Source organism: Puma concolor, chromosome D2, assembly GCF_028749965.1.
Source record: "Puma concolor isolate L17-30 chromosome D2, mPumCon1.1.hap2, whole genome shotgun sequence".
Lineage (NCBI taxonomy): Eukaryota > Metazoa > Chordata > Mammalia > Carnivora > Felidae > Puma > Puma concolor.
In genome coordinates, this window is record NC_141677.1 from 56190688 (window position 1) to 56216339 (window position 25652).

Here is a 25652-nt window from a genome sequence, read left to right on the forward strand (position 1 = left end):
CAAAACCAGACTGCGGATCGGGTCCAGCCAGGACACCTAAACTATGAGCAGTTTGCTGAAGGCGTCCCGCAGGGATAAAACATTAAGGAAGCTAACTCTTTATCTTCCCAGTTCCTGTGGACGTAGATGTGGCTGAGGAGATTAGGGCTGAGAGAGTTTAAAACATTACTTCAAATTTGATTCAGGTTTTTGTAATAGAAGGGCATATTTGTATTTATTTTATTTTCTATTCCTTATATAATGGCATTATTTCACAGTTGCATATTGCTTACTTGATTCTATTTTGAGAGAGGACTCTGAATCATAACCTGCACAGTCAGGTCAACAGCTGGCAGCAAAATATAAGGGTTGTCTAGACCAGCCGTGTGTGTGTGTGTGTGTGTGTGTGTGTGTGTGTGTTAAAATGTACATAATAGAAAATTACCATTTCAACTACTTTCAAGAGTACAATTCTGTGGAATTAAGTACATTTACATTGTGCATCCATCACCATCATCTACCTCTAAAACTTTTTTGTCTTCCCAAAAACAAACTCCACTCATTGAACAAAACATTAATTCCCCACTCTTCTTTCCCCTCTGCTCCTGACAATCACCATTCTGCTTTTAACTGCTCTGAATTTGACTATTCCAGGTACCTCGTGTAAGTGGAATCCTGTATTTGTCTTTATGTGACTGGTTTATTTCACTTAGCATAATGTCTTCATTAGACCCATCATTCTTAACTCTTCAGGGGATCACAAGACTCTTTGGAGAATGTGTTGAAAGCTAAGGATCTTCTAAGCAGAAAAATGGATGCCCAAATTTTGCATACAGTCTGAAAGATATCATGGTTCCTTGAGATGGACCTTTGAGCTCCACATTAAGAACTCTTAATCTAGAACAAAAGGTACCTAGAAGCCAGAGATTAAAGTAGAACCACAAGCCCAAGCAGGGCAGTGGCTTGGAATGAATGTCACACAAGCGTTAGAGGTGAGTCTGTTTAGATGGATGGGAAGCAAATGTAGACACATGTGCCAGAGACAGATGATCCTGAAACTGATACTATGCCTGCCTCTAAAATGCTTCCTGCCAGGGCAGAGCAAACCTAATATCTAGTAATACAAGCAGGTCAGCCACACTAGAGAAGCGAGTTTACATGTGTAGTCAGGTGAGAACAAGGAGGGTAGGAGAACATGTCAAGTGGTCAGTTTGGGGAGGAATCTTGAGACTAAACTGTAATACTTGTTCCTTCTGTGACTACAAATACTTCATTTAATCTTTATTCCAAAGTACTATCAATAGGTTTTTCATTGGATCTTTGGAAAATGATTTGACAAGCCCCCTTCCTTCCTTTGTAGACAATTTTGGCTTTGGGTTAATTTTCTGGATTTGTTTCCCTGGAAACGTGATAAAGATGGGAGTGCCAGTTATATTACTAGGCAACAGTTCTTATGAAAAAAAATGACCCCTGAAACAAATTGCATCTGGACTGGAAGAAATTAGAAAATGAACAATACCTACTCTATGGACTTCTCTAATCTGAATAAAGGCTCTGTATATGTGGAGTATGTAACAAAAGGCTTTATTTTTATAGCACTTATTTATTGTCCATCATACCATCTGCTACTTGTTTGGGTTGTGCTGTCTTCCACTAGAGGGCAGGGATTTTCATCTATTTCCATCACTGCTTGGAACATAGTTGTTATTCAGTAAATAGTTGTTGAATGAATGAATGAATGAATGAATGAATGATATGCAGCCAAAAGTCAAGGAAGAGGTGGAATGAAAAAAAAAGGCTATTGAATTTTCCAATTAGGAGCGATTTTAAGGAGCATAGTTTCAGAAGCCATGTCAAAGTAAACAGAAAGCTCCCTGCGAGATGTTCCAAAGTTGGGGGAGCAGGGAGGAGGGTTGGTAATTGATATCACAAAAACAAGAAGAAACTTGAGAGAAGATAGACGCTGCACTGAAACCAGCTAAGTTAAATTGAACAGGAATACACGTATTGCATTTTTGTATAGATTAAAAGTTGCACAAAATTTGGCTGGCTGGCATGGGCATGGTCTTTATAGGTTGACATGTCAGTCTCCCCCACTGTGGGGAAGAAGGGAAGGATGGTATACTTTTTATCTTTTTATTTCTAGGCCTGCCAGAATGCCTGGAATATTGTATATTTCAGTAAGAGCACTTTAGTATTTGGAATATTCTAGGGAGATGACCAGCATGCACAGAATGGAGGTGGAAAAGCATGTAGCATGTTCAGAGACCTATAAGTACTTCCATTTGTTTCCATGTGGGCAGGCAGGAGACTTGCCTCTAGTATTCCAAAAGTTTTCCCCCAAGCTTAAAGATGGCGTTTTGATCATTAGATGCCTTTGTCTGAGGTTTATGATCTGTAAACTCAGTTGTGTATAGTACAGGAAAATGATGGTAATTTTAGGAAGATTAAAGATGAAGATATGGTTCAGGGGTTTGGAAAGAAATAATTCCAGGCTTTGGAGGAAATGAATAACCCTGTTTGAGGGGCTTATAAAGTACCATTTTTGGGACTCAAAGAAAATAGAGCATATTTTAAGCTTTAGGGAAAAATTATCTCCTACAGTTATAGTGTTAAGAGTCTTTTTGAAAGAAGATCTCATAAGATCTGTATAGATATTTTAAAATTTTTAGGTCTGACATACTGGCAGTAAAGTGTGTACATTTTAAGGCCATAGCCTGATAGTTTTTAAGGACTACACCTGTGAGTCCATCATCTAGATGAAGATATAGAACATTCCCAGCATCCTAAAAGGTTCCGCTATCCACTCTCCCAGTTGACACACTCCCTCTAAAGATACTTACTAGCCTGACTTCTATCCGGATAGATTAGTGTTGCTAATTCTTGGAATCTTAGTATGTATTCTTTTTTGTCACACTTCTTTCACTCAGTATTGTCTGAGATTTATCTATGTTGTTGCATGTAACAGTAGTTCATTCTTTCATTGCAATGTGGTATTCCTTTGCATGAATACACTAAAACTGGGGTGCCTGGGTGGTTCAGTCAGTTAGGCACCCGACTTCAGCGCAGGTCATGATCTCAGGGTTCATGAGTTCAAGCCCCGAACTGGGCTCTCTGCTGTCAGTTCAGAGCCTGCTTTGGATCCTCTGTCTCCCCTTTTCTCTGCCCCTTCCCCCCCCTCAAAAAATGAATAAACATTTTTCAAAAATACACTAACATTTATCTATTCATTCTATAGTTAATGGACATTTAAGTTGTTTCCAGTTTGGGGATATTATGTACCACTTTATGAACACTCTTTTAGTGCATATTTCTACTCACAAAATATATTTACCTTATGACCAAACATTTTGCCCTCAGGAAATTCTCTCAATGCAAAGGTTCAAAGATGTAAGTATATTGTGGCATTATTTATAATAGTGAAATATTAGAAAGCCTAAATACTCATGAATAGGAGATTAAGTAAATTATGATATAGCTATACATAGTAACCTTTTATAGTTATTTACATGGGTAAGGTAAGATCTACAGGGAAATTTGCCCATGATGTATTATTATCAAGTGGAATGAAGTAGGATATATAAAAACAATGTGTCTAGTATGATAACATTTAGGTAAAAATATATACATATATTTTAATATTTTACATATATATTTGCTGCAGGGATTAAGCAGCAAAATTGTTAAAATTTTTTAAATTGTTTAAATTGTTAAAATTGTTTCTCTCTAGGGAATGGTTAGATGAAGGGGAAACTTTTATTTACTTTTTATTTTTTTTAATGTTTATTTTTTAGAGAGAGAGAGAGACAGAGTGTGAGCGGAGGAGGGGCAGAGAGAGAGAGACAGAATTGGAAGCAAGCTCCAGGCTCTGAGCTGTCAGCACAGAGCCCAATGCAGGGCTCAAACTCATGAGTGGTGAGATCATGACCTGAGCCGAAGTAGGATGCTTAACCCACTGAGCCACCCGGGCACCCCAGGGAAACTTTTATTTTTAACTTGTAATAATTAAATTCTATACAACAAACATGTGTTAATAAGCCAGAATTATTAAGACATGTATTTTGAAGGGAAAGAAATGAAGAGGGTAACTTTTATATATTGAAAAATAAGTAAGAGTAGGATTGAGATGCTAAGGGAGGTTTCTGTAGTTCAGGCAACAATCTTCAAGAGTCTATGGCATGCAGAGCTTTGGGGGTAGGTGGTGGCATAGACCAGGAGTTCCTGACGACAAACTGAAGACTCAATATTTTGCATTATCTGCCTACACAAATTTTCTATTTGTTAATGTTTTTCACAATAATTTACTTATCTAAAAAGCAAATGTCATGCCTTAGCAAAAGCAAGCGAGTTTTTAGATGCTTAACTCATTAAGCCTTTTGCTGGTAGAATGAGCTCTAGGGGTAATTTCGGAAAGTGTTCTGAAATGTAACAACTTAAGGAAATATTAATTATAAAAATTAAGACATGCTTATTATTAAAAAATCAAACTATGCAAAAAGCTTAAAGATCCAACTATATGTTCCACAAGAAACTCACTTTAGACTTAGGAAACTCGCATAGGCCAAAAGTGAAGTGATGGAAAAAGATATTCCATGCAAGTGCCAACCAAAAGAAAGCAAGGGTGGCCATACTTAATCAGACAAAATATATTTTAAGTCAAAAATTTTCACAAGGGTCCAAGAAGGATATTATATAATGATAAAGGGCCAATTCACCAGGAAGATACATTAATTATAACTATGTATATACCCCAAATCAGAGCACCTGAGTCTTTAAAGCAAACATTGATAGAACTGATGGGAGGAAGAGACAGCAATATTATAATTGCAGGAGAGTGCATGAGCAGGGGAGAGGGGCAGAGGGAGAGAGAGAATCTCAAGCAGGCTCCATGCTCAGCATGGAGTCCTATGTGGGGCTTGGTCCCACAACCCTGGGATCATGACCTGAGCCAAAATCAAGAGTCAGATGCTCAACTGACTGGGCCACCCAGGCGCCCCAGTGCCTCACTTTCAATAACAGATAGAACAATAGCAACTTGAACCACTCCATAGACCAATAGACCTAACAGGCAAATACAAAACATTCCACCCAAGGGCAGCAGAATATATATTCTTCTCAAGTGCACATGGAACATTCTCTAAGATAGATCACATCTTAAGTCACAAAATAAATCTCAATGAATTTAAGAAGACTGATATTATACCAGGTATCTTTTCTTTCTTTCTTTCTTTCTTTCTTTCTTTCTTTCTTTCTTTCTTTCTTTCTTTCTTTCTTTTTTCTTTTTATAAAGTTTATTTATTTTTGAGAGACAGAGAGCACAAGCAGGGGAGAGGCAGAGAGAGAGAGACACAGAATCTGAAGCAGGCTCCAGGCTCTGCGCTCTGAGCACAGAGCCTGATGCAGGGCTCAAACCCACGAACTGCGAGATCATGACCTGAGCCAAAGTCAGATGCTTAACCAACTGAGCTGCCCAGGTGCCCCACCAGGTATAAAATTCCCCACAATGGAATAAAACTATAAATCTATAGCATAAGGACACTGGAAAATTCACAAGTATGTGGAAATTAAATAACACACTTTTGAACAACCAAAATCCTCAACAAAACACTAGTAGACTGAATTCAACAGTACATGAAAGGCTCAAACACCATGACTAAGTGGGATTTATCCCTGGGATGCAATGATGGTTCCACATACAAAAATCAACTGGTGTGATATACCATATTAACAGAATTAAGGATGAAAACCCACATGATCAGCTCAATAGATACAGAAACAGTGCAGAGCCTGCTAGAACTCACAAATGGTGAGATCATGACCTGAGCTGAAACCAACTAAGTGCCCCAATACACAGTTTTTTAAAAATGGGATTTTTAAAACCTGTTCCTCTCTCTTCTCTTCTCCTCCCTCAACGTTCTTTCTCCCTGACTCTTCCATTAAAATTATAGAGAAAATTAGTTACCCAGTAGCTCAGAAATGCACATCAGCAGCAAAGCAGCAGCAACAAAATGATACCTCTTTCAGGAAGGAAGCAGCTTTGGGGGCAGGAATATCACTTGGTTCGTTAGTTTACTCAACAGAGATTTCCAGGCACCTTCACTACGGGTTCAGCCTTCTGGAGAGTGAGTCAGTGTCCCCTGTGTTGGACACAGTGCAAAACTGCATTTTCTGTTGCAGGCATTTTCAGCTTATTACTATGTGATGGAGTTTTTAAACTTTACATCAGAGGAAACCCCTACTCAGGAAAAGGTGATCGACAGTATGGAAAAGTTCTGCTCTCAGCCTTGGAACGAGGTAAGTGACTAGAAATAGCAGCTTTCAGTATTGCCCCATGCTCTTGACGTCACAGAGGATGTAAGTCTGTTCTTTAAGTCCTGCTAACCTGACCAAGATCCAGCAAACATGTTAGAAAGGCCCAGAGGGTGCTCTTGGTAGGAGTGAGTGCATCAGCCATTTCTTAATAAGTGGACACACAATGGCTTAAACAAACATGGTCTTACTTTTCTCACCTAATACCAAGTCTGGCAGTTGGCAGCTGCCGGTATGGGGTCAGCAGTTGACTCTATCTAAGCCATTACTTCTTCAATTCTGGTTTTGTTTTGGTTTGGTTTGGTTTTAGTTTATTTATTTATTTTGAGAGAGAGAGCACGAGCAGGAGAGGGGCAGAGAGAAGGAGAGAGAGAGAGAACCCCAAGCAGGCTCCACACTGCCAGGACAGAGCCCGAAGTGGCGCTCAAACCCACGAACCATGAGATCATGACCTGAGACAAGATCAACAGTAGGATGCTGAACCGATGAGCCACCCAGGTGCCCCTTCAATTCTCTTGTTATGCCTATCTTCTCATGGACACAAGTTGTGGCTTCAGAGATCACAGTTACGTTCAAGGTCAGAAGGGTAGAGCCAGATACATCTGTTCCATTTTTCAAGAAACTATAAGCTATCCTAGAAGCTTCTGAGCAGTCTTTCTCTTACTTGTTAGCCAGGACTGGCTGGGAAAGCAGGGTGCAGGATATTAGGACGGGCTTAGAGCCTTAGATCCAGTGTGAGGTACTCCCTGGACTGGGCATGTTGTCACACATTCCCCTTCCCAGCCCCCAATCAGAGTTGTATGAGCAAGGAAGACAGGGAATTCACAGAATCTGCTATAAATGCCGTTGTGTTAAGACCCTTTCTCCACTGCCCAGGTCCAAGGTATCTCCTACTTATTCATAAATTTGAAGCACAAATTTTTTCTTGTCTGAAGCACTGAGTCATTCAAAATCTAGTACTTCTTTTTTTTTTAATGTTTGTTTATTTTTGAGACAGAGAGAGACAGAGCATGAACCGGGGAGGGTCAGAGAGAGAGGGAGACACAGAATCTGAAGCAGGCTCCAGGCTCTGAGCTGTCAGCACAGAGCCCGTTGCGGGGCTCGAACTCACAGACCGTGAGATCATGACCTGAGATGAAGTCGGACGCTTAACTGACTGAGCCACCCAGGCACCCCCAAAATCTAGTACTTCTTGGTGAAAGTTTCCAGGGAGGAGAGAGGTATGGGGTCTACTCTAATCAAAAAAGATCATCTAGGGGTAGGTCAAAACAACAGCTGTTTTAAGTTGACAGGGTTGCAAATGTGAATGGTGCTTTCATTCTGAAGAGGTGTAATTAATTAAAAATGGGTGCTCTTCTCCTTGGCACTGACCAGAAAAGGAAGGAAGATTGTGCAAGAGGCTCGGACTTCTCCCTCATATTCTGTCTGAGTTAGAACAGGAAGGAAGGGTATTCAGAGCTTTCTGAAAGAGCCCCTCAAAATACCTCAGCACTTTACAGCTAACAAAACACTCAGGGGAGCACGTATTACTATCTCGTAGAACCCAGTGGAGGAAAAGCTTGCATAACAGACCCTAAACTGTGAGCCCCTGCATCCGCTAAAGGAGTGCAGCCCCCTCCTAAGGCCCTCTGGAGAGGCCAGCGCTCAGGCCTGGCTGGGCTGGGCCTTTCTCCTCAATTGCTCAGCTCCGATGGTAAAAAGAGGGCCATGGAGAGGTGTCTGTTGTACATGTGTGATATTTCCTTCACTTCACTTCCAGCTGAAGACATATTTTGGTGATGTGAAGGAGAAGTACCTGAGTGAATATTGCTTTTCTGGAGCCTATATCCTCTCTCTCCTTCTGAATGGCTATCATTTCACAGCTGATTCCTGGAAGAATATTCATTTCATGGGCAAGGTAATTTGGGTACTTGCTGGGTTGTGGGCTGATTGGGTGACTGAGGCAGCTTTGGGCTTGAAAGAGGTAGGAGTCAGCCTGTTAAGTTTGGCCTGGTGTCCTGTTCTACCATTCACCTGTAACCCAAGCTGACATTTTGTGTCAGGCCCTCCTATGTTGACCGGCCAGTTGAGGATAACCTATCTAAGGAGCACTACCTGTACAGAATCCTTTCTGCTCATATAACAGTGACTAATTCCTTATAAAACAAACAGTGAGATATTAAAGTAATGTAACAGAATTTCAGTAGCCTCATTGATTCTGTTTGCTGACCTCAACATCCATCCCAAAGGCCATCATCCCAAATGATTATCCCAAATCATCCCAAATGATTATCATGGCTTCTGATCAGGGCTCATCAAGATTGAGTAAATTGAAAGCTTAGTGTAAAGGAGGAGATGAGTAACTGTGAATGGGGGTCTTTGCTTAGAAGTCAGGTTAGCATCAGCCTTACAGAAGCAGCCTCACGGCTGTGCTTTACCAGAGCGCCACCTGCAGGTATCCAGCCATAGAGAAACATTTACACTGATGGGCAACTCTCTACCTTTTCGACCCATACCCACTAATGGCAAAACACAATACTCCCTTTATTAAATATGGTGACTTCAAGCAAAGCAAAGCATTGAAGCACAGGGCTGTAGCAGCCTTAAGAATACTGTTTTCACTATTCTCTTGTCAATGTTGACCTTGCTAATTCAAATGCAAATCTTTTCCTTGTTTTAATATCCTGGTCTGTCTTTCATTTTGTCACAATTTATTTTGTCTCTCTGAAGGATGTGTTTATGTCAAATTTATGAGTGATTTCTATTCTTTGAACTTCGGTGAATGAGCTAATATGTCTAAACCCCAGGTGGTAACTTCTCTAACTCTGAGCCTTCCTTGACCCTGCCCCCGCCCCTCCACGCCCATAAAGGGAAGTCAGATAAGGTTCCTGTCCCCCACCAAGAGAAGTGGACCTTTTACAAATTATTCTCAGCACTGGTAAAGGTTTGGGGAGAGGAGCATTTCCACATGGAAATTGGTTGGAATGTGAATTGGCACAACCTTTCGGGAGACTGTTTTGGCAATATGTGCTAAGAGCCTTAAAATACACACATCATTTTATCCAATTACTCCATTTCTAGGATTTATAAATAATTGGATAAAGTGAGTAAAAGTAAACATATGAGGCGGTTCATGCCAGTGGTGATGCCTTGAGACATGAGCTATACAGTTTAATTACATGTTCTGTACGAAAAAAACATGCACAGAGGACTTGGGAGGCCGCAGCACAAAAAGGTAATAGCAGCAACTTCTGAGTGATCAAGTATAGGAAGTTTTAATTTTCCTTTTTAGGATTTTCTGTACAACCTCATTTTCCCACCATGACCACGCACAACTCATGTAATAAAAACATTTTCAAAATTATTTATTATTCATAGACTATCTGTATTCCAGTATGTTTTGAGGTGACTGGAAAATATCCAAGATGGCAGGCCCAGGGCGTGTTTTTATCTTTAATAAGAATCCTTTCTCATGCATATGTACAGTCTTCCAACTTCCACAAAGTAACACAGACTTGCTGGGATTATTCCCCAGTCTTTCCTCTTTGAATCATAAAGATGTCCTGGTTACATATGGATGAAGTTCCTGGGCCTGACATAGATGGTAAAGACCAGAAACAGTCTTTATTCTCTTATCTTTTGACCAGAGAACTTTGTAAGTTCTTCTTGGCAGAAGCAGGAGAATTGAGCAGTTATTCACCAAATTCCCTTCTGAATTTCAGGAATATAACAGTGAGGCTCCCCAACTCACCTTAATCACATGCTCTGGCTCCATTTTCCCCACAACCATATTCCCAGCTTAGAATGTAAACACGATCCATTAAGAGAACTGGACACGGCCCTCTCCACCTGCTCCATCAGTGTTATGGATGGGATTGTGTGAAAGCTCATCTAACCCTCTGGCCAGAAACAACAGCCTTTCCCCCACTTTGCAGATCCACAGCAGCAGTGTCGGATGGACTCTGGGCTACATGCTGAACCTGACCAACATGATCCCCGCTGAGGAGCCGCTGTCCACACCTCTCTCCCACTCCACATATGTCTTCCTCATGGTCCTCTTCTCCCTGATCCTGGTTGCAGTGGCCATCATAGGCTTGTTTATCTTTCACAAGCCTTCATATTTCTGGAAAGACATGGTATAGCAGGAGCAGCTGAAATCTGCTGGCTGGAGTGAGAAAAAAACTTGCCCAGGGAGCATTTTCCTCCACAGTGGTGTTCAAAGTCATCCCTCCTTGCTCACCAAGGCCAGTCTTGACCAGCACGGAGCTTCCCTGGCTTTTGCTGCTGCCTTTCCATGGGAGGTATTCACCACCACCTGCCTCAAGGACTACCCTGCAGACGTCGTCTCTTTTGTGAGTCCTTCCCATCTCCCCTTTTCTCTTTTGTACTCTGTGCTTGTGTAGGTCTGGAAGACCTGCTGCCTTTCATGATCTTAGCTCTATAAAAGAACAATCCTGACTTTGTCCTGAAGAACTGAGGGTCCTGCGTCCTGCGCTGGGAAGCTGCGCTGGCTAAAAGAAGAATCTCAGGAACCGGTTCAGCTGTACTCACAAAGACCCTTTCTTTCTCCTGTTGCCCATTTATTAAGAACGCCATACAATGCCTCTGGAGAGGGCAAACACACATCTCATTCCCAGCCTGATGTTTGCACAGGAGAATTTTCTAGACGAGACAAATATGTGCTAGAGCCAAAGAGTCTCACAAGGGAATTTATGTGCTTGTGTAATTAATACAATACTTGAGCCAATCCAAAACAGGGATGTGAATGAGTTACATGTTCCTCGGTGATGCCAAAATGCTACACAACAGGACCCCCAGACTAGAGATTTTTTTTAAAAGCTGACGTGACATATAAGCATTCAGATATAAGGGCATACTACATGGTAGGTAAACCTGTCAGGAAGAAAAATACAATTACTATGAAGAATTTGGAAAATGCAGCCTTCAGTATATCTATTGGGCTTTTATTTTTATTGTAATAAAAATACATATAACATGGAGTTCACCATTTTAATGTGTACAATTCAATTGCATTTAGCATATTCACAGTGTTGTGCAACCATCACCACTATCTAATTCCAGAATATTCTGCCCACCCAGAAATTAGCTGGAGACAAGACCACCCCTGGGTGGGTTCAAACCATCAACCTTCTACTTAATAGCCAAATATGCTAATCAATTGCACCACAAGATGCCCACTGAGTTTTAAAGCCACTCCAGGCCTTACTGTCACAGGGTTTAATTTAGTGAGAGCTACAGCATGCCTTTTCACTGCCATGGCATTTACTCATCAAAGTGTGCCAGGAACCAGGTCTGAAAGTGTTGTTGCCACTCCTGTCACACAAGAATGGGATCTCTTTACTTATTCCATGGACTATTTTGTGGGAGAAGCAGCAGCTATGGACCTTGTCACATAAACGTGAAGAGACCCTGTACCTTCTTCCTTTAATGACTGCTATAAGAGTTACCTGTTGAGTAGCGTGGAGTGGTGACGTGTTACTCTGACGTTGTCCCAAGCTCCCATCTCTGGATCTGGGGACTGTTGAGCTGATGCAGGGAGGGGGTGGGGTGGGGGAGGAAAAGCTTTCCCACAAACTGGAAGCCAAATGCCCTTATATGTCTTGGATAACTAAGTCATTTTTTTTTTACAACATCCAGGTGAATACAAGCTTAATAAAACTGAGAACAGGAACTTTCTCTTTTCTGCTACTCACAATTGAACTTGTTGTACTTTGATTAGGAATAAGAAGCCAAGTTTGGGCACGTTTAAACTCTTTTTATTAGTAGAAGTGGTCTGTTGTCACAGCTAGTATTTACGGAGCATTTGTTGTGTCCCCATGTTCTGTGCTTCCATGCATTACGTCCATTCTCTCATTCAATCCCTACAACAATCTGAAGAGAGCCACTACCACTCCCATTTCACAGAAGCAGACTGAGGCTCAGAGAGGGTAAGTCACTTGCCCAAGTGGCTGACCTAAGGCCTGCAATGCACTTAGCCATTATTTTCTCTCCCAAATATACTAGACTGTCTCTTTATAACTTCTAAGCACACACTTAACTCTGTATGAATACAGGGATCACAGGCATGGTAGAAAGGGAAGCAGACATATGATCTCTTCCCTGATGGACCTGTGATTTAATATTGCTTTAAGTCCACAAAGTCTGTCATGGCAACACCGATACTCTGTTCACGTACTTTGCATGGTGATATATGTGGCATACGATGCTAATCAAGGATTCCCCATATTCCTGGCTTCTTAATGATAGTGCTTGCTCACTGCACAGCAGTTCTGCATCAAATAAATAATAGTTGATGATACCGATGAAAATAAAAAGTCATATAACTAGAGCCAACAGCAGCTCCTTTCTTCCTTATGTCTACATACACAAAGCCCTGTCACGCACATTCTCTATTCTGATTCTTAAAAAACCCCATGAGGGCATAAGTACTATTTCTATTTTATAAATGAGGGTCACACAGACGAGTAGATGGTAGAGTGGATATTCAAATTCATGTATTCTGTCCCAAGTTTATTGCTCTGTCTTTTCTATAAACACCGTCCCTTGGCAAATTGGAATTATAATCCACAATTTTCCTTCAATAAACATGGAAATCTTTTCTTATTCCATTTCTGTCTTGCGGCCTGGGTCCAAAACAAGTGCATTAAGGTATTCGGGAGCCAAATTCCACTTGTTTTAAGTCTCAAGTCATGGAGATGATCAGCAGGCACAACCTAATCTCATTTCTGTTAGAGGGAAAGATGGTTTTGTGGCAGATTCAGGAATCTGCTTTGGGCCATTCTGTATGAGAAAGGCTAAATAAAATGGGTCACTGTCAACTGATATTAATATTGAATTGGCCACTGGTTATAAATGATTACCATTCCTTCCTGGCCCTTCACCTAAACTTAGTTCCGCCATTCCTTTAGAAGGTGGGAAACTTTTTTCTGTGGACCACATCAGAAATGGTTACTTCTGTAGACAAAAGAATGAAGTGTGTGTGTGTGTGTGTGTGTGTGTGTGTGTCTGAGAGAGAGAGAGAGAGAGAGAGAGAGAGAGAGAGAGAGAGAGAAAGTTTTCTCCTTATCCAATTCTTTAATAAGAAATATAAAATGCAATATAAATGAAAGTGTTTAAAAGTATACTTCATTTTAATGTTGTATCAGTCAAAATTTCTGCAAGTAAGAGATGGTGCAAAGTAGGGAACAAAGAAGAGTTTAAGAAATTGACTGTATCCAAGGTATTATCATTTCAACATGTAGTTAATATAAAAATCACTAACATTTGTTTTTTCACATTAAGTTTTGAAGCCCGCTGTTGTGCACTGCAGTTACAGCACATCTGAATGAGGACCAGCTATGTTTCAAGTGATCAACAGCCACGTATGACTAGTCACTACTCCACTGGACAGCACATGTCTAAAAATACGTTCAAGGCTTAAAAAGACACAGGCAAGAATCCTTTGTCTTTCTACTGAGGGGGGATTAAAAGAAACAGCTATAGACACTGTAGCATCTTGCTATTATTTATTATATATGAAGTTAAAACATTATTCTTAAACATCATTCTTCTTTAAGATCTCAGCTCAGAATTTCACTTTATTCCTCAGGTCTTGCTGCCTTTTTTTGTGAAGGCAGAGATGCCTGTTGTTCAGGCCAAGATGCCTGATGAAAGACCTTCGGGAAGTTTAATCTGGATTCAAAGATGACACAAGATAATTTTGATGATTATATCCTATAATCAAATTGTAAATCTGAATATTAAAGGTTAGTTTCTTAATAGCTCACAAAGGTTACCACATTATTATATTAAAATTACTGTTAAAATATATTCTTATTTATCGTCAGCTTTAAAGATGAGCTGAATTTCACCCAGATTGGTCTGGTCTCTCTCTGATTCAGGTTCTAATAATCATTATCTTGTTAGAACAGGACAGTTGCTTATAGTTAGTTGTGCTCACTAACCATGATTCTTTTCAGTTTGTGTGAGTTTTATCTTTTAAACTTGTAACAACCTTAAAGTTTGCATGGCTTACCACAGTAAGCCCATGTCCATGATTCTGCATGTCCATGGGTTGATTTTCATGTCCTTGGGTCTGCATGTCAGCTGGGCAGCTCTCCTCCAGGCAGTTGGTCTGGTTCAGGCCTGCTCCAATGTATCTTGCATTCTCCTGCGAGAAATGAATGGCAGGGACACAAGAGAGTAAGAGGAAACATGGGAGGCCTCTTATATAGCCTTGGCCAGGACAGGCCCCTGTCCCTTCCATTCACATTCTATTGACCACAGTAGGTCATGTGACCAAGCCCAACATGACAAGTTGGAGAAACACTGGGAGGAATGGCTAGGTCATAAGGCAAAGGACACAGATGATGGATCCCAATACACAGAGGAGTGAAGCAGGGGGCACAATGATTGAACCCACCACAGTGTCTCCTTAAACTAAAACATGAAGTGTGTTTTCTATAAATTATAGTCTACTTATCTTGTCAAGGAATATTCTTCTTTAAAAATGTCATTACTTTCAAGTACTTGACAGTCAATCTGCCACTTCTTTCCACAGCCTCAATCAGGATGCTCTAGCAGCTTGCAAATTAGTCATATATTCCCAAATCGTAGATTTCCTAAAAGAACATGTGTCTATTTTCTTCATTTTGTGTGTTTAGGACAATGTGTAGTTAACTACCCGAGTTTTTATTTGTACATGAACCTAATACAACTGAATATAATTGGTTTTTATCACAGGTATGATGGATTTTTTAGTAACGGGGAAAGGAGTACCTCCATGAACCTTCTCTTTAGAAAACTGGCATTTAAGACTGTACATGTGACAGAAGCACTGCTATACCTTTTGCGTTTCTCTATTTTATTTTTTTTAAGTTTATTTATTTATTTTGAGAGAAAGAGAGAGAGAGCATGGAAGGGGCAGAGAGAGGGAGAGAGAATCCCAAGCAGACTTCGCACCATCAGCACGGACCCCAATGAGGGGCTTGAGCCCATGAGCCGTGAGATCACGAACTGAGCAACTGAGCCACCCAGGCACCCCTTGCATTTCTCTATTTAAAATTTTTTTTAATGTTTATTTATTTTTGAAGGAGAGACAGAGGATGAGCAGGGGAAGAGGAGAGAGAGAGAGGGAGACACAGAATCCAAAGCAGGCTCCAGGCTCTGAGCTGTCAGCACAGAGCCCGACATGGAGCTTGAACTCACGAACTCACAAACCACGAGATCACGACCTGAGCCAAAGTCAGACGCTTAACTGACTGAGCCACCCAGGTGCCCCTACATTTCTCGATTTTAAATTTAAGTTGATACAGTAGTGGCATCACCCTCATCAGCACCTGAGTTGACTTTTTATTTTAATATCCCTATTGAATGTGTGTTGAAGAGCAAAGCTCACCAGAGAATATGGATCAGTCGACGACAAATGAGACACAGTCACCTAAGAAACAACATCATTCCTTATAATGAAGTTCTAAGAAGAAAGGGGAGGCAAGCCTTGAGAGCTAGGTAGGGAATGCTGTGACCTAAACCATACTGGTTCTCCTCCTAAACCTGCCCTGCCTGAACTGTATAACTTAAAGCCACTACTGCCTCAAGTAACCAGGATAAGAATCAACTTCATCAACAGCACCTGCACACTTTGCCATGGCAACATTTTTCATTCTGATTCCCCTTTCCAATCTTATTATCACCCCAGTAAAGACCTGATACCAGGAATGGTGGTCACGTCTCCAACCTATTAAAGCCAGAGTAAGTTTTATAAAAAGCAGGTTTTGGATGCCTGGATGGCTCAGTTGGTGAAGTGTCTGACTCTTGATATCAGTTCAGGTCATGATCTCGTGGTTCGTGAGATGGAACCCCGTGCTAGGCTCAATGCTGACAACATGGAGCCTGCTTGGGATTCTCTCTCTCTCCCTCGGCCACTCCCCCCTTCAAAATAAATATATACATATATATTTAAAAAGGAGGTTTTATCACATTGCTTCCTAACAAAATTGCTGGTGGCTTTCCATTGCCTACAAAATAAGGTCAAACTCTCCAACAGACATTCAAGCTTTTTGATCCATGCCTATAAGCTGTCTCCAGGCTTACATCCCACTCCACCCCTCTGACATTACCTACACTCCAAATACAGTAGACTGCCTCTTCACCCAACACTGTTCAGGTTTTTGCTCAATTTGGAACAGCTTTGCCCCACTGTACCTTCAAAGCTCAGTTCAGATGCCTTCAGTGAAGTCTTTTTCACATCTCCAAGTCAGAATAAACTTCTTCCCTGTGCTAGGGCAGCCCTTTCCCTGGGCCTGCATTAGAATACTTAGACCAGGGGCGCCTGGGTGGCTCAGTCGGTTGAGCGTCTGACCTCATTTCAGGTCATGATCTCGTAGTCTGTGAGTTCAAGCCCCGCATTGGGCTCTGTGCTGACAGCTCAGAGCCTGGAGCCGGTCTCGGATTCTGTGTCTCCCTCGCTCTCCGCCCCTCCCCAATTCGTGCTCTGTCTCTCTGTCAAAAATAAATAAACATTAAAGAAAATTTAAAAAATAAAAGAACACTTAGACCATTCTATTTGTTCTATTCGGTGTCTGAGTTAAGCTCCTCAGGGGAAGATACGTGACTTCTTTCTTTCTGAAAAGTTGGCCTCAGAGCTATTTTAGCAGGAACTAAGGTAATAGTCCTAGTTAATCTCTATCTCCACTGCCAGGAAGTCTGGTCCATACCACTATTTCTGCTTCGGTATCCATATTTTTTAATCTTTGACATGATCTATGTCTTCCGCCAGCTTTTAAGGACCAGCTCAACTCCTGATTCTTTGGTGGTGCCTCCTTGGATTACCTACATTGAACTTTTCCTTCTTGGACCATGCATTTAGTTTCTGTATAGCTCACCACATAGCACCTGATCGCACATATTACTTAAGTGGAATTTTAAGGATTAGAATGCACCCTAAAAGTCATGCTGATCAAAATGTAATGTGTATGTAACTCACCTAAGAATTACTACTAATTTTTTTAAAGTTTTTATTTATTTTGAGAGAGAGAGAGAGAGAGAGAGAGAGAGACAGAACGTGGGCATGAGCAGGGGAGAGGCAGAGAGAGAATCCCAAGCAGACTCTGCGCTGTTATCACAGAGCCTGACAATGGAGCTCCAACTTACGAACCACAAGATCACGACCTGAGCTGAAATCAAGAGTTGGCCGCTTAACAGCCTCAAGCCACCCAGATACCCCAAAATAGATATTAATTTTAGTTAATCAAAAAATGATTGCATAGGTCTGCGGTGAGGCTGAGGTTCTCCATTTCCAACAAGCTGCCTGGTAATGCCACTACTTTAGCATTCCATGGAGTTCCTTCTGCTGACTCTCAGATAAGTGGTCATCTTCAGCCTGAATGCCATTTGGCAGCCTGTCCCAGTGGGCCAGCTCAAGTGCAATTTACAAAGCTTACTCTTTCTCTTACACAGCATTCCTCAAGGGTTTCTTTTTGGGTCAGTTTCCCATGCCTCTGGAGATTTCTGTCTGCCTTGCTATCTGCCTTTGGGGAACAAATGCCTTGCACTCACTGAAGGCCTGGTGTGCCTCAGAGAGATTTCTCCCAGCTCTTCTGCCCTGTATCAACATTCATAGATCAAAATCCTTTTTCTCATGTCTGCATAATATTATCTATAGTGTTTTAGAATTTTAATATCCAGACCCCAATTAATGTACCTTTAGTCATTTTTAGTCTTGCTATTACAGAATCAAGAATGTTCGTGAGATAGTGAAGAGATGGTTTGTTGTAGGAAACAGAGAAGAGTATGATGAGAATGGGGCCAGATTAAATTGGGCCTTGAAGAATATGGAAAGGAGTTTAGATGAAACACATTAAAAACAATGCAGAGGGCAGAGAGAACTGAAGTTTTTTTTAGGAAGGACCTGGAATGGGTATGAAAATTACATTTAGGCACAACCGGTCAAAAAAGAATAAAAGAGACGAGCTGCTGCATAATCAGGTAAAAGACCTGGAGAATATGAGACACGTTATAGAAGAAAAAAATCTATGGGTTTTAGCCCTTGACCTGATATAGGATACCAGAAAGACAGAGATGACTCAAGGGGTTTGAAGTTGACTGACAGGCTTAACAGTGGTGCTTTCGGGAGAAACAGGAAAGTTAAAGAGTTTGCTAATTTGTATTTTTGGGAAGGAGTGGTGTGGAAGTAAATAAATGATTATGTTTGGTTACATGTATGTTGAAGTATGACATGGCAGCAAGATATCCAAGACAAAATGTCACCTAATGAGGGAAAAAATGACAGATGACATCTTTGATGGCACCAATCCAATTGAACAAGGTTCAAGAGTTATTTTCTTCTACAACAAGGTTTTAGGGGAGCCTGGGTCACTCTGTTGATTGAGTGACTGTAGGAGGGGCCAACAGGAGGGGAAATGGGTACAAGGTTTCTTTCTGAGGGAAAGAAAATGATCTGGAATTGGTGGCAATGATTACACAACTCTATGAATATATTAAAAACCACTTGCCTATATACTTTAAAAGGGTGAATTTTATGGTATGTGAATTATATCTCAATATGTTAAAAAAGTAACTGAAAGACCAATGAAAGAAAAGGCTGAGTTAAATTGGGGGTCAGCATAAAAGACTCTGAACTATGTGCTCATATGTTCCCAATGTCAGAGCAAGTAGGAGAAAGCAAAGCTGCCATGCATCTGAGGTCATATAAAAACATGGCATGGGTTTCAAGTATTTTGAAATTTTTTTTTTTTTTTTTTTAGGAAGTACTACACACAGGATATGACAAATTAGTAAAGGAGTGCTGATTTCAGGGGGAAGTACTAAAAAGTTATCCATCTTTATTTCTGGATTATTTTGGATTTGATTAAAAACAATTTTTTTTATTAGTTTTCTTTATTTTTGAGAGGCAGAGAGAGACAGAATGTGAGTGGGGGAGGGGCAGAGAGAGGGAGACACAGAATCCAAAGCAGGCTCTAGGATCCCAGCTGTCAGCACAGAGCCCGATGCAGGGCCCGAACTCACAAACCGTGAGATCATGACCTGAGCTGAAGTCGGACGCTCAAACGACTGAGCCACCCAGGCGCCCTTGGATTTGTTTTTTAAATAGGTCAAAACCTAAAAACCAAAAATAACATTAGGATTAAAGATATTTTTGCTCAAAAAATTTAATCTTGTCAAATTTTTTTTCAATAAAATAAATTGAACCATTGAAAAATTAACTTGGCAAGAAAAATAAATGAAGTGTGCCATACACTACAACATAGGTCAATCTTAAAAACATTATGCTAAAGAAGCCAATCACCAAGGGCAGATACACCATTCCATCTACATGAAATGTCCCGAGCAGTCACATCTATGGAGACAGAAAGGGGATTAGTGGTTGCCTGGGAGGTGGGGGTGGAAGCTAGGGGGAAAGAGGAGTGACTGCTACTGTGCTTGGGTTTGGGGGGAGGGAGGGGTGATGAAAATGTTCCAAAATTGTGGTTGCAGCTGCACAACATCATGAAGATACTAAAAACCACAGTTTACATTAACCAGGTGAATATGAATAGGTGAATTACACACCAATAAAGCTGTTATTTAAAAATTAATTCAAAATACTCCCTTCCACTAGAATGAGCAATTAATAATTACATGTGTGAAAACGTCTACTGTTACTTCCATAATGTCAAACATTTGCTGGAAACTTACAATTCACATATTTTTATGAAGAAAAGCATAACATTAAGTAAACATGGATCACATCAGTCCCAATTCTTCTCCTTACATGATAAATAAGAAAATAATTTACATATTCCCTTTATGTACTTTAAACACAATAAATTTTGTCCCAGGTAGAGGATGTCCAATTGGCATCACAGTGCTCCACCTGCAATGAAAATAACAATTATAATAAAAATAGTTTAATAACTCAAGTTGATAAATTATTCTTTAATAAATAGGGCCTAATTTGTTGGTTAGTTGCTATCTGAGTGCTATCATGTATGAAATTTTAATTTATTGCTTCCTCCCTCAAAAAGAAAACACAAAAATAATGGAAGGTTTTACATATGTACAGCACTTCTACAGTGAATAAGGTAGTATTCATTCCTGATATAAACTTTCAATACCCAAAACAATATTTTGTCTTTGTTTTTCTTGGATAATAGGTAAAAGAAGGAAAATAGTTTATGAATTTTACATCATCATCACTGATTTATACTAAGTGGTAATATGTATTAAATGTAGGAATAATCAAAGTAAAACATGAAAACCTACAGTGTTTTAGTAAGCAGGAAACAAAGTCACTTCTTCAACATTATTTTGGAGATGTCTTGTTTTAATTTCTGATTAATCTTGAATTAAGAAGTACAGTTCATTGGGGCGCCTGGGTGGCTCAGTCGGTTGAGTGTCTGACTTTGGCTCAGGTCATGATCTCGCGGTCTGTGGATTCAAGCCCCACATCGGGCTCTGGGCTGACAGCTCAGAGCCTGAAGCCTGCTTCAGATTCTGTGTCTCCCTCTCTCTCTGCCCCTCCCCCGCTCATGCTCTGTCTCTCTCTCTCTCTCTCTCTCTCTCTCTCTGTCAAAAATAAATAAACATTAAATTTTTTTTGAAAAGAAATACAGTTCATTAACTTTAAACATCTTTATAACTTTTTATGAAAAACAAAGTAAAGAAATTGGTATTAAAAATAATTGTCATCTAATGATTTCCTGTTATTTTTTATGAATTCTAATTTTAACACATGAGTATTTCTTTTTTTTTTTTTAATTTTTTTTTTTCAACGTTTATTTATTTTTGGGACAGAGAGAGACAGAGCATGAACGGGGGAGGGGCAGAGAGAGAGGGAGACACAGAATCAGAAACAGGCTCCAGGCTCTGAGCCATCAGCCCAGAGCCTGACGCGGGGCTCGAACTCCCAGACCGCGAGATCGTGACCTGGCTGAAGTCGGACGCTTAACCGACTGCGCCACCCAGGCGCCCCTTTTTTTTTTTAATTTTTTTTTTTCAACGTTTATTTATTTTTGGGACAGAGAGAGACAGAGCATGAACGGGGGAGGGGCAGAGAGAAAGGGAGACACAGAATCAGAAACAACATGAGTATTTCTTAAAATGAGCATTTTGGAGGCGCCTGGGTGGCGCAGTCGGTTAAGCGTCCAACTTCAGCCAGGTCACGATCTCGCGGTCCATGAGTTCGAGCCCCGCGTCAGGCTCTGGGCTGATGGCTCGGAGACTGGAGCCTGTTTCTGATTCTGTGTCTCCCTCTCTCTCTGCCCCTCCCCCATTCATGCTCTGTCTCTCTCTGTCCCAAAAATAAATAAAAAAAACGTTGAAAAAAAAAATTTTTTTAAATTAGAAAATAATTTCTATCAAAAGTAAATAAAAGGCCTCATCTCTAAATAAAAGGCCTCATTTTTAAGTAACTCATTAACTCATAGATTTTTGCTTGTGACATTTCTAGAAGATCATTTCTTTGATGGAATTCTTCATTGTGGAATAAGATACCCATGAATAGTTATAATATTTATTCTTTCCTCGATAGCATAACTCCACCATTATGAATGATATTCAATTATGACCATGATAATTCTATAAACATGTTCATCTTTGGTTTTGACATCCAGTTGGAAGCTGTTCTTTTAGCATTAACTATACAAGGAAACCATATGAAAGGAATTTTAGATCATCTGCTAATATTGCAAACATTACTATAACATGCACTTTTTTCAATTCATTTATTTCCACAACTAATGTTTCCACAATAACATAAATGATAGAATCGAAATAAACTGGTGCTTCATTTGAATTATCTAGTCAGCTACTTTTTTTAAAAAGGTGAGTCTATATACATTCCCAATTTTTGCTTCTGGAATGCAATACTTTTGGGTTTCTGGTTTTCAGACAGACAAAATTTTATTGAGCTCCTAAAGAAGGCAGAAATCTTTAGCGTACACTATACAAAAAAAAAAAAAAAAAACTTGCTTACAGAATTCTTGGACACATTGTAAGATAAAAGGCAATTACCATTGCAAAATTAAACAATTTAAAAAAAGGTAGAGACTATATGGAGAAAAACTATAGTGTTCTTAGCACTACTAACAGATCAAGAAGTTAAGCTGTCAATCATTCAAGCTATGTGAATGGATGAAAATACTAATTTAAGATTATAGAGGCAGGGACAGAAGGATGTTATAGACAATGTCTACTAGAAAAATCTTTCCACCTATTCAAATACTACTCTGTTGTCAATTTCATTTTTTTTCAGGGACTTCTCCCCCCCCCTCCTCCCTCACCCCCCCCCCACCCCGGCATACACAGCTATAGCTGTCCTTCTCATGGCGGACCCTCTGGTTTTGTGACAGCTCTGAAAAATGGGCAAATGAGTGGAGGAAGACATAGTATAGGACTGAGAATCACAATTATTTTGAATATGAATGTAGTGGCTTGAGATGGAAAAATCCTCAGTGTGATTACTTTGTCACGACATGTATAAAACCCATCAGGGCTCTTACAGTGATGCACAGAATTTTACTTGGAAAAGAGACTGGATGCAAAATACAATCACCAGGAGTTGCTGTTATAACAGAGGACAGTTTCTCAAAAATAAATAAATAAATAAATAAGGCAGAGAGTTTAATTAAATTGTATTCTTTTTTTTTTTTTTTAATTTTTTTTTTCAACGTTTATTTATTTTTGGGACAGAGAGAGACAGAGCATGAACGGGGGAGAGGCAGAGAGAGAGGGAGACACAGAATCGGAAACAGGCTCCAGGCTCTGAGCCATCAGCCCGGAGCCCGACGCGGGGCTCGAACTCACGGACCGCGAGATCGTGACCTGGCTGAAGTCGGCCGCTTAACCGACTGCGCCACCCAGGCGCCCCTAATTAAATTGTATTCTAACTGGATCAAATAAACAGCACATTTCTGAAAAACTCATGTTAAAATATTCTATAATTTAAAAGGGCAATTGTACATTTTTAAATTGTTTTCTAAATCTATCCCAATTAGAGTATCTCTCATCTGTAGCCCTATGTTTCTTCTCTTTCTTAAAAAACAAAATAAAACAAAACAAAAAACTTTGGGAAGAGGGGTCACTGGAAGGTAAAAGTAAGTCTATACCTCCAGACAAGAAAACTGCTGTTTTAGAGTTACTGCTACTAGTTTGTTTAGAGGCTTTAGTTTACAAAGCACTTTCACTGTCACATTTCACCATAATCCCAGGTGGGAGGTAGGACACTGAAAACTATGATCACCCAGGCTGTTCAGATGCTAAAACCACAACTCACCAAGTGAAGGGCCTCTGAGAATATTTAAGTGGAGTCATCTTATGAGGTTCATAATAGGGCAGGTAACCACCCTTTTTGACAAAACCGTCCTTCACAGCACCGCCTCGCTGCACTCAATATGACGTTTTATTCTGGAAACAAGGAATATAATAAACTTCAGTTCTTTCCTCCCATTTACCCTTTACAGCTGGAGTTACAAATTCAAATGCCAGGCAGGCTGACATACCTAAGTAAGACATGTCCCAAATAAAGATATGATTTAAAAAAAAAAAATCAACGAAACTAAGTCTTGGTGCTGCGGAGGCTACAGGGGGATGGGACACTTGGACTGAAGAACCGGAGAGGCTTACTCTTCACAGGGAAGACCCTGCAAATCACGGACTATTGCCATGTACAGATCTGGTTTCCTACATCTGATTTTTCAAGAAATCTCGATTTTCATGTGAAGTTCCTGATAATGACAGCAACTTAACAAAATTAAAATAAAATAAAAATAACTTAAGTACTTTGGAAGTGAGATTGGGACTACTAAACAGATATCTGCTAGACCAATACTATTTCCCTTTAAACCTGAAAATAAGTCTGATATATATATGTATATATATGTGTGTGTATATATATATATATATATACACATACATACACGTGTGTGTGTGTGTGTATATATATATATATATATACACATACATACACGTGTGTGTGTGTGTGTGTGTATATATATATATATATATATATATTTTTTTTTTTTTTTTTTTAATCCCCCTAAACTACAAACTGTCCAGTATTAGATCTCAAATCCTACACTGCCTCCTTTTAGCCTGTTGTATATTCAGGCCAATATACTTCATAACACTTAGGTGTAGTTATAATACATCTCAGTAAATACACGCTATCAGCGCCCCCATCCGCGCCATCCGCGGCGCACACCTGCGGGAGGCCACTCGACGCACGTTGACTTTGGAGAAGCGGTCTCGCGCGCACGTCCCCCAGGACTCCGGTTGTCGCTGCGGACCCGTGCGCTCCGGGAAGCTCGCGGCAGGTACTCACCCGTTGGGGATACGGTTCTTCACCATGACGAGAGAAGTTCAGGGCTCCCACGCGCCAGGACAACCAGCTCTCAGGCTTCTTCCAGAACAGACCCTCAGGCAGCCGCGGCCACCGGGGCGCGCCCCCAGCCCGCAGGTGATCAAAGCCGGCGTTCCTGCAGGAACTATAAGCCAGGGAAGGAGTGACAGACTCCGACGCCTCAATTCGAGTCACAAGCCCAGGCTGCGCGTGAACGGACGCAGCGCACCGAAAACTCCCGAAGACTCCCGAAGGCGCACGCTCTAACCCTCACGAGCCGCATCGCGCATGCTCCTGGACCGCTTTGACGTCAGTGCCCGAGGAGCGAGCGCTGGGCAGGCGGCGGGCGCGGTGGTCGGGATCCTTGCTGGGCGGTTGGTGACCTTCCCAGAGTCCGCAATAAATGGTGCGTCCTCGTAACATAACAAGAGTGCACTCTCCATCCAGGTGAATGTCATACTGCCTGTTAAAGCCCCCTGGACCCCACTATCTTGTCTGTTGGAGCCCTGCTCTGTGGGCAAAACCAGCGGCGGCCCCCAGTAACCAGAGACCCGCACAGGCCGCTAGAAACGTAGTCCCCAGAACCGGGCCGACCTGTCAATCATGCCCTTTGGGAATTGAGAGGGTTGAGAAACCCTCCCATTTTCCAGCATTCGGGAGTCGAGCTTGATTTGCAGCAAATCCAAGACCATGTTATTTATTGTCTACTGTGTGCTGAACATCTTGTTAGGATTGGTGGCGGACGGATGAGTTCGTACCCCAGCTCTCATCCTCACGTTATGGTAGGCAGAAAGCTGAACTTGCAAAGTAGGATGTCAGAAGAAAAAGTGCAATCGTAAATGCTCTTCAAGGTCACAGAAGGGTCAGAGTAACAATTTCCTGGAAGATGCGGGTTTGAATTAGGCTTTGAGACGTGAAATGCTCTAGATTAGAGGAAAACTGCAAAAATCAAAGGATGGATGTGGCAGGGAGTGGCAAGAAGAGTGGTCAGGCTATAGTGGAAGGTGTATGTTGGAGAGTGGGAAGCAGGGCTTAGCTGGGGAGGCAG

General features: G+C 40.9%; 2 protein-coding genes and 1 long non-coding RNA gene across 10 annotated transcripts in view; 2 read left to right on the forward strand and 1 right to left on the reverse strand.

The window, feature by feature from the left end:
- Nucleotides 1–12896, forward strand: part of ENTPD1 (ectonucleoside triphosphate diphosphohydrolase 1) — an 87059-nt gene extending 74163 nt beyond the window's left edge. For all 5 annotated transcript variants that reach the window (XM_086680498.1, XM_086680496.1, XM_086680499.1 and 2 more), the window contains 3 exons: nucleotides 6157–6273; nucleotides 8048–8185; nucleotides 10203–12896. In XM_086680498.1, the coding sequence (XP_086536624.1) occupies nucleotides 6157–6273; nucleotides 8048–8185; nucleotides 10203–10409 (462 nt within the window). In that variant the 3' untranslated portion in view covers nucleotides 10410–12896. The remainder of the gene's footprint in view (nucleotides 1–6156; nucleotides 6274–8047; nucleotides 8186–10202) is intronic.
- On the reverse strand, nucleotides 11211–24879 carry LOC147576092 (uncharacterized). The gene is made up of 2 exons (XR_015241754.1): nucleotides 24587–24879; nucleotides 11211–14437 (listed from the first exon to the last, which is right to left on the reverse strand). It is a non-coding gene; the product is annotated as an uncharacterized LOC147576092 (long non-coding RNA).
- The window catches only part of CC2D2B (coiled-coil and C2 domain containing 2B), a 98615-nt gene continuing 97687 nt past the window's right edge, over nucleotides 24725–25652 (forward strand). For 3 of the 4 annotated variants that reach the window (XM_025917801.2, XM_086680494.1, XM_086680493.1), the window contains exon 1: nucleotides 24725–25051. The gene's annotated coding sequence lies outside the window, so the exon portion shown is untranslated. The other variant, XM_086680492.1, reaches the window with a different exon arrangement.